At 43.6% G+C, this 8,980-nt stretch overlaps 2 protein-coding genes across 2 annotated transcripts; both read left to right on the forward strand.

Annotated features, from left to right (window-relative positions):
* Nucleotides 1-1,047: 1,047 nt before the first annotated feature.
* LOC123143401 (glutamate--tRNA ligase, chloroplastic/mitochondrial) lies at nucleotides 1,048-5,163 on the forward strand. The gene is made up of 12 exons (XM_044562317.1): nucleotides 1,048-1,457; nucleotides 1,616-1,737; nucleotides 2,101-2,283; nucleotides 2,438-2,556; nucleotides 2,666-2,714; nucleotides 2,826-2,927; nucleotides 3,129-3,231; nucleotides 3,327-3,390; nucleotides 3,508-3,622; nucleotides 3,894-3,994; nucleotides 4,161-4,317; nucleotides 4,710-5,163. The coding sequence occupies exons 1-12, from the start codon at nucleotides 1,127-1,129 to the stop codon at nucleotides 4,941-4,943; spliced, it is 1,680 nt and encodes a 559-aa protein (XP_044418252.1). The 5' UTR covers nucleotides 1,048-1,126; the 3' UTR covers nucleotides 4,944-5,163.
* A 717-nt stretch (nucleotides 5,164-5,880) lies between these two features.
* Nucleotides 5,881-8,750, forward strand: LOC123143402 (bifunctional protein FolD 4, chloroplastic). The gene is made up of 5 exons (XM_044562318.1): nucleotides 5,881-6,239; nucleotides 6,528-6,853; nucleotides 7,294-7,530; nucleotides 7,608-7,775; nucleotides 8,297-8,750. Exons 1-5 carry the CDS (start codon nucleotides 6,020-6,022, stop codon nucleotides 8,465-8,467), a joined length of 1,122 nt encoding a protein of 373 aa, XP_044418253.1. The 5' UTR covers nucleotides 5,881-6,019; the 3' UTR covers nucleotides 8,468-8,750.
* The last annotated feature ends 230 nt before the right edge of the window (nucleotides 8,751-8,980 follow it).

An 8,980-nucleotide genomic window follows, 5' to 3' on the forward strand; every position in this document is an offset into this window, starting at 1 on the left:
AAAAAATTCCCTGATCTCAGCCCTATCTCGATGACGTCCTTGGTGGTGAAATCAAGGGATCTGTGGGAACCGTATCCCATCGTTTTCTTGATGCGATGGATCTAGTGGTGTTTGTTGTGTCTATGACGGATCTCATCTCGTGTGGTGCCGTCTTTGTTTGGGGGAAGATGAAGGTCCAAGAACAAGGTTGGAGGCTTGTGGGTGGCAGTTCCAGTGTTTTGCCTCAACGACATCGATGGCATGGAGCGGATCTGGGCTTTGAGGAGCACGGGGATGATCCCCGGTCGATGCGCCACAACGACAATGACCTTGCCGGCGGCAGGCCTTTTCTTCAGCTCACAAAGCCTTTTATGGGCGATGGTGTTTCTTCGTCTCCGAAGACGTTAAGCGGCAACAATGGCTGTTGCAGAAATCTGCTTCAATGGAGTTTTCTTGCAAATGTTTCTCGACATGTGTCCTCTCTTTTTTTCTATCATGGTTTTCGTGATTTCGTGTTGTAATTTGACATCTGTTTAATGGTACTAGAACAATGCCCGTGCGTTGCAACGGGATATAAATATTCTAGTATGTTAGCTTGTGGTTTACCTATCAATAATAATGCGATTTTGTAAATAAATGTTCATCAAATTCTGACCGTGAATTACCTTATATTTTGATTAGAAGTTTGGTAAGTAAAATAAAGTGAAATTGGTTCAGAAGGTAAGTAATTAATATGATTGATTATTATATACTCCCTGTGTTTCTAAATATAAGTCTTTGTAGAGATTCCACTATGGACTACATGAATCTACATTCTAAAATGCATCTACATACATCCGTATGTGGTCCATAATAAAATCTCTATAAAGATTTATATTTAGGAACGGAGGGAGGTTGGATGAAGGGCTGGTGGGAAGAAAAGTGAAATGAGGAGAGATACGAAATTTCTAAAAAAAACATGCTAAGTATAGTAGGTCCCACACGTCAGCCAGACACCAACCAGGCCTCGCTTCAGGTGGTGATCAGGGCTTCCTGGGCTATAGCAGCACGGTGGCTAGGGCTTGGGCCCCCGAACCCAGCCTATCCTCGTCAAATCTTCCTCACCTCGTCGCAATCCAATCCACCACCCGGCGAAGAAGGCGACGAGATGGCGGCGAGCAGCTTCATGGGGTCGTCGTCGCGGCTCCGCGTCGGCCTCCTCCCGTCCGTGACCCCGCGCCTCGGCCGCCGCGCACTCGCCGCCCGCGCCTCCGCGGACGGCGGCGGCGGCCCGGTCCGCGTCCGCTTCGCGCCGTCGCCCACCGGCAACCTCCACGTCGGGGGCGCCCGCACCGCGCTCTTCAACTACCTCTTCGCGCGCTCCAGGGGCGGCAAGTTCGTCCTCCGCGTCGAGGACACCGACCTCGAGCGCTCCACCAAGAAGTCCGAGGAGGCCGTCCTCAGCGACCTCTCCTGGCTCGGCCTCGACTGGGACGAAGGTGACCGAGGGCTTTTCGATGACTAGAGTTTAAGAACGAATTCCTACTCTGGAGTCTGGATTGTGTTTGCTTATCCCGCTGAATTGGAGTAGTTAATCACTAGAGTGAGTAGAATCTGTTACCTGCAAATTGTTGTGCTCATACGTGTACCTGTTTAGGCCCGGACATTGGTGGCGATTTCGGCCCTTACCGCCAGTCTGAGCGCAATGCTCTGTACAAAGAGCATGCCCAGAAGCTAATGGAGTCTGGTGCTGTTTATCGCTGCTTCTGCTCTAGTGAGGTATCTTTTTCCCCCTCTCCTGACCTGCATTTTTGCCTGCTTAGTGATACATGAGTTTCCTGGTTCCAAGTTCCACATATATGTACTAGCATAGGCTGTTTTTGTTGGCTCTTATCAACATGGGAGCTGATTAAAGTTCCTCAAATGAATTATTTTGGTTGCCTTTGAGTAAAATGCTTGGGATTTTGTGCTTCTCATGAAAAATTAAACGTGACATATCCTACCATGACCACTATGTATGAGTCATTTAAAACCCGGTGAACAATTTGAGGGCGTTATTTCAAGTAAACTCATGGCCTGGCCTGGCTGCAATATTTACTGATCAAATAGTAGCTCGTCTAACAAGTGTTATTGATACTTTAGGAACTTGAGAAAATGAAGGTAACTGCGAATCAGATGAAGATTCCTCCTGTATACATGGGGAAGTGGGCTACTGCTTCAGATGCAGAAGTTCAACAAGAGTTAGAGAAAGGCACACCTTATACTTACCGTTTCCGAGTGCCAAAGGAAGGTTCACTGAAAATTAACGACCTTATTCGTGGTGAGGTAATGACATAAAGTGTTTGAGCTTATGCTTTCACATTACCATACATTCACACCATCAACTACTCTTATGCTTACTACGTTAGCAATTCAAATATTGTGAATTGTGTGTCGCACAATGATATACATACACTGACCATCGGATAGTTTTATAAAGGTCAGTTGGAATCTAAACACACTTGGTGATTTCGTGATCATGAGAAGCAATGGCCAGCCAGTGTATAACTTCTGTGTTACGGTTGATGATGCTACCATGCGCATCTCTCACGTTATCAGGTAATGAAAAGTTATTACATCTTGGTCCTTACTTTTGATCATCTGGCACTGAATTCATTTACTTGTGGCCATCTGGCACAGAATTCATGCATTCTCTTGTTTTTTCCAGAGCTGAGGAGCACCTACCAAACACATTACGGCAAGCCCTCATTTATAAAGTAATTTCCTGCACCTGCTTTTATTGTGTGTCGTGATTATAGTCTTGACCTTCGAAATGTGTGATCATAGTCCTGACCTTCAAAATGTCCATCTCATCAATTCCTCTGCAGGCTCTTGGATTTGCAATGCCTTTATTTGCCCATGTCTCACTCATTCTGGCTCCTGATAAAAGTAAACTCTCTAAACGTCATGGGGCTACTTCTGTGGGGCAGGTAACTAGCTGATTGTTGGAAATACATGGTGTTTACCTGCATCAAAATATGTGACTGTCAAACTGTATTCTTGCTATACTTCTCTCTAATTGTCTGTATTGTTCAACTTAATTACTGATAATTTCACATTTTCTATTGACATATTTTACTTTTGAAAGACGTGAAAGTGAAACACTCATTTGTTTTTCTTTCTCTGAACAGTATAAAGAGATGGGCTATCTGCCTCAGGCAATGGTCAATTATTTAGCACTCTTGGGCTGGGGTGATGGCACTGAAAATGAGTTCTTCACCATTGATGACTTGGGTTAGTTTGTCAACTTTTACTACACTGGGCGTTTTTGAAAAACATATGGACCTTTTGTTTCATCAATTCTCACTTTGGTGTTCCATCACTTGCAGTTGAGAAGTTCACTATCAATCGCGTCAATAAAAGTGGAGCAGTCTTTGACGCAACAAAATTGAAGTAAAGCAAAATTCTAACAATTTTCATATTGCCAGGACCTTTCTGACTCACTTGAACATGGGAAGTTGTATACGTGATTCACTGATCTATTTTCACAATAATCTGGTTTGTTTATAGATGGATGAATGGACAGCATCTACGGTCACTTCCTTCTGATTTGCTCATCAAGGACTTCGAAGATCGATGGAGGAGCACAGGCATTCTTCTGGAGTCTGAAAGTGGTTTTGCTAAAGTAAGGCTGGAGTTCAATTTTCTGTACACACCAGAGGTTCTTTACCTTGGAACTACATGCTAAAGGGATACACAGACTTATTTGACACAGTATTTGGTTTTAAGAGTTTCTGTTTCTTTCTCACAACCACCAAAAGAAAGCGATGTTGCGGCAAAGACTTAAAACCAAATACTTGGAACAAATCATTTTTCCTTCAAATGTTGCAACATCAGGAGGTTTAGGACTAGTTGCTATCCTGAGAAGCTTTAACAATATGCACTATTTTGTGCAGGAAGCTGCTGAGCTTTTGAAGGAGGGCATTGACTTGATAACAGATGCGGATGCTGCCCTTTGCAAATTATTGTCGTATCCCCTTCATGACACTTTAAGCAGGTCTGCAAAAGACTTTAATGTCTCATTATTTATTTATTTACCCTTTTCCTGAACTACCTCCTAAATTGTTGCCAAATGTGTAATCTTGTAAATTGCTTTGACTGAGTGTGGTAGGCTTGTTCCTATCAATAACTGATTTTTTTATCCGCGTGTTTTTAATCTCCAGTGATGAAGCTAAATCTGTGGTGGAAGACAAACTTTCTGAGGTTGCATCGGGTCTCATTGCTGCTTATGATAGTGGTGAGCTTGGTCAAGCACTAGCTGAAGGCCATGATGGTTGGAAGAAGTGGGTGAAATCTTTTGGCAAGACTCACAAAAGGAAGGTCAGTGTTATTGAGGGCGATTGTGGTTTGATTTTGTTGCCAACGGAAGGGTTGTTCCTGGGCTGTTTCAATGGTTTGGCCAAACCATTGGAGCATCTAAATTAATTTTAATTTTGAACTGCCACAACACATACAAGATTTATTGCCATATTTTTCAGCCTGAACTGAATCTATAACTTCTGGAAGCAACCTATCTCTCACCTAAACCATGATAACTAGAGAGAGATGTTGAAAGCACAGCTAACAAATAATTTGTTCAATACAAACCTTGACAATCCTGGCTGATACCAAGTTCCTCATTCAGCTCCGTGAATACTAATGCTTTTCCTGGCCATATACAACTGAAAGAAACAACTAATACGCATTGTATTACTGTATTAACCTGTGATCAGGGAAAGTCGCTATTTATGCCACTCCGAGTGCTGTTGACCGGGAAGCTTCACGGACCTGCCATGGACAGTACCGTAATCCTCGTTCACAAAGCAGGCACCTCTGGTGCGGTGGCCCCTCACTCTGGTTTCGTGAGTATCGCTGAAAGGTTCAAGATCCTGAAAGAGGTGGACTGGGAGTCACTGCAGAAACAACAAGAGTCCCCGGTTGAATCTGCCGTTCCCGCGGCTTCGTAAAATTTTGTAGGGAATCCAGAACAATCATATAATGTGAGTGAGTGATGGCTTGTTACTTTTTTTTTTCGATTTACGCGTGTAATGAATTTTGAGGATATGTGCTCCATCTTTTTGTATGTTGTGTTGCCTATTTCTTCCGTTGCTGGGAACACATAGGACACGTCTAGTAAGATGTACGAATAGTTTGGCGCTTAATAAAGTGTTTTTTTCCCCTGTATCATAGTACAAGTTGATGCTTCAACTGCCAATATTTGATGATGTACTAGAGAGATGTTTTCTACGCCATGTGCTTTTGTTCCTAAAACCTACATTTATAGTCTACCAAAAGAAAAAAAATTCTTTCACCTTTGAAAATAAAAATAAAAAAGCCTCTCGAGCTCTCGATGTACCTAAAAAATGTTCATCTTGTGAACTGAAATACTCCCTCCCTTACGAATTTAGTTCATTTGAACTAAGACCACACACTTACTTTAGAATGGAGGGAGTACATAATAACATTTAGATATGATGTAATCTTCAAGATGCAACTTTTATTTTTGCTTCATATATGAATATGTTACTATAAGCATTTGAAAATAAAATTACAATATTTTTATAACTAATTTATTGGTACTACTTTCGCTTGGCCAATGAAGATCCTATTGTAAATCAAGGAACCCTAAAGGGGCAGTTAGATTCTACAAGCAACAAGATTCCGGGAATTCATGGTTTTTGCAAAATTCCATCAGTCCAAATTTTGTTTCATACCCATGAATAATATATAAATTTTAGCATTTTAAGCACACACTTTTAGTTCTTACTATTAAAATACAATTAATTACCATTCGCAAAAAAATCATACTCCTACAAGTAATTACCATTCGCAAAAGAAAAAACTACATTTAATTACCCCAAAAATGTTACCCTTCTAAACCTGGGCAAAGTTGGGGTTTAGGTCGCTGCTCCAAAGACCCGTGCCCACGACTTTCTCGCCCGACCGCTCCTTTTGCGCCGCCGCCGCCGCATCCGCGAAAACCTCGCCCCCACTCCCGCCGCCGTCTCCGCCGCAGCTCCGGCCCCCTAGAATCCCAGCGGCGATGGCGTCCACCATACTCTCCGACTGCTCCTCCTGCGCCACCTCCCGCCTCCTCCCCCTCCGCCGCGCCCTCCACCCGCCGCCGCCCCGCTTCCGCCCCTCCCCCGGCCCGGCGCCGTTGCCGAGGAGGCCTCTCCTCGCCGCCGTCACCCCGCTCCCGCTCCTCCCCCGCGCGCGCCGCATGGCCGCGCTCTCCGCCGCCGCCTCTTCCGCCGACTCAGGTGCGCGCGCCCATTTTGTCTTCTCCTCGCCTCACTAGCAGTCTTTTAAGTATTCGTTAGTGTACTGCTGTCGCCTTCGGTGGTGTCTCCAGGCAGAAGCACAACATTGAGATAGTATTTCCTTCTTCTTGTGGCGTTAGTTAAGTGTAGCAACAGATGAATTATCCGAGGAGGCTTGGCTTGTTAGTTGTTAAAAAATAAAAATACATATGCATAACTGTAAATCCTGTTCTACATCATGTTGTTCCGGTGTTATAATTGTGTTGATGGATGGCTTTACTTGTGTAGCCACTGTTTTGGCCGATGCGTCTGCAAAGATCATTGACGGGAAGCTGGTGGCGAAGCAAATAAGGGAGGAAGTCGGTGTTGAGATCGCCAGGATGAAGGACGCGATCGGGGTGGTGCCTGGGCTGGCGGTCATCCTAGTCGGCTCGAGGAAGGATTCCCAGACATACGTGCGGAACAAGAAGAAGGCGTGCGACGCGGTTGGTATCAAGTCATATGAGGTCAATCTGCCAGAGGACGCTTCCGAGTACGAGGTCATCAAGCACATAGCAACCTTCAACGATGACCCGTCGGTGCATGGCATCCTGGTTCAGCTGCCCTTACCTCACGTGAGTTCTCAATGGCTAGTATAATTGTTGAACTCATTGCCTGAAGGGACTGTCATATTTGATCTTATTTAGTTTTTGGTTGGCTAGTGATTACTGACCTAGATATTATGTAGCGTGCCACTGAAATATGTATCAGGCATAATAGATCTGTTAAGGCATCGATAATGGCAGATTCCCTAAACCCTACACCAAACATTCCCATTTATTAATTCAAGTAACTGCATAGATGTTGTATAATTGTTACAGAAGCCATCTGGTTACATTCTTTAGAACTCATGGATAATACAGATGAACACATTTTATTTTATTTTGGGCTTTTGGCTATTGGTCATATGCCAATTGTGGTTTTGTGTGTTTCTTGTCAGTGTTCTGTTAAAAATGACTATCTATACTGATTCTTGAGCTTCTTTTTTCACCTGTGTGTTCTAATTAATTTGCAGCATATGAACGACGAGAACATATTGAATGCTGTTAGTATTGAAAAGGATGTTGATGGCTTTCATCCAGTGAACATTGGACGACTTGCGATGCAAGGTCGGGATCCATTCTTTGTTCCATGCACCCCTAAAGGATGCATGGAGCTGCTACACAGATCTGGAGTTGAAATAAAAGGGAAGAGAGCTGTTGTAATTGGAAGGAGCAATATTGTGGGGACGCCTGCTGCTTTACTCTTACAAGTATGAACTAGTTTTTCATTTAACATAGTTTGATCAACTTTATTTCAGTGTTTAATATGTTTTCAAATGATTATTAGAAAGCAAATGCAACTGTGAGTATTGTACATTCAAAAACCAAGAACCCCGAGGAAATAACAAGACAAGCAGATATTATAATCGCGGCTGTTGGAGTTGCTAACCTGGTCAGAGGGAGTTGGATAAAGCCTGGAGCTGCTATTATTGATGTTGGCATCAATCCGGTTGATGTAAGGCACCTACTCTCTTTTAGCTAGAACCTTTTCCATCTTCTTTTCCCGTTCTTTTCTTTTTAGTGCTAAGGTGATCTGTTTACTTTTAACATACGCCTGTTTCTCAATGGAAAAGCTTGATAATGTTTGTTAAAACAGTTATAATGCTGCACATTTTGTATCATGTTTTGGTTTAGATATGCAAAATTTTGACAATCTCAGAATATGGGGAGTTCTGCATGGTTTTTCTGGGGAGTACGTGTTTCTCTTCAGGTCCCTCCCCGGGATCAAACTCTATGAAGCCCTGTGCTCCCACCATTGGGCAGATATTTATGGAAGTTGCAACTAGCATAGCTTCTTAAGTTTTTATGAACACCACGTTTGGAATATTCTGGTGAATTTGTAGACTTCTTATTTTAGGTTCTACTTGACTCATGTCTTCTAGTGTATATTTTCTCTTTTGCTACGGGCGTGCCCCTTGCAGCATGTGTATTGCATTTCCTGCGTGGTATACTCACTGCTGATTTGGAATGCATCAGGATCCAGCAAGTCCTCGAGGTTACCGGCTAGTTGGAGATGTCTGCTTTGAGGAAGCCTCCAAGGTTGCAGGAGCCATCACACCAGTTCCCGGCGGTGTCGGGCCAATGACAATTGCGATGCTTCTGTCGAACACACTGGATTCAGCTAAAAGAATCCACAAATTCAAGTAACCGGACAACCCTGTAGTCAGAACTTCGGAGAGTGCTTAACGTTTGGCTTAGTCTACAAGGCAAGGATCTGCCAACTGTTCTATGCGCCTTTTGTTGGACCAGAAAAAGGTCAACAAGAGCCGTGAAATAAATTTTGACAGGGGTGAGAAATTTACCCCGGCTTCAAACTGTACCGTATTCTCTAATGTTCTATGAAATCCCAGTTCAATCTGTGGCACAACTTAGGTCAATTGAGATCTCAGTTGAGCTTGGATGAACCGTATGTTATGCTTGTTTGCACAAACTGATTGGGCATACATGAGTGCTGGTGGGCTCCCCTGCTGATGTGGCAGGACAGGAGAGGGAAGGAAACAAGAGCTCCAATGTCCAATCTAATCTATCCAGATGGATCCTGGATTTTATTAGCTGTCCCAACTAGTTTATGTATGGTACACACACTGCACTCACAGGGATATATATGATGGTTGTTCCTAACTGCTCCCACTCACAGCTGGATGGGAAGTTAGCTGATGA

This window comes from Triticum aestivum, chromosome 6D, assembly GCF_018294505.1.
Source record: "Triticum aestivum cultivar Chinese Spring chromosome 6D, IWGSC CS RefSeq v2.1, whole genome shotgun sequence".
Classification (NCBI taxonomy): Eukaryota; Viridiplantae; Streptophyta; class Magnoliopsida; order Poales; family Poaceae; genus Triticum; species Triticum aestivum.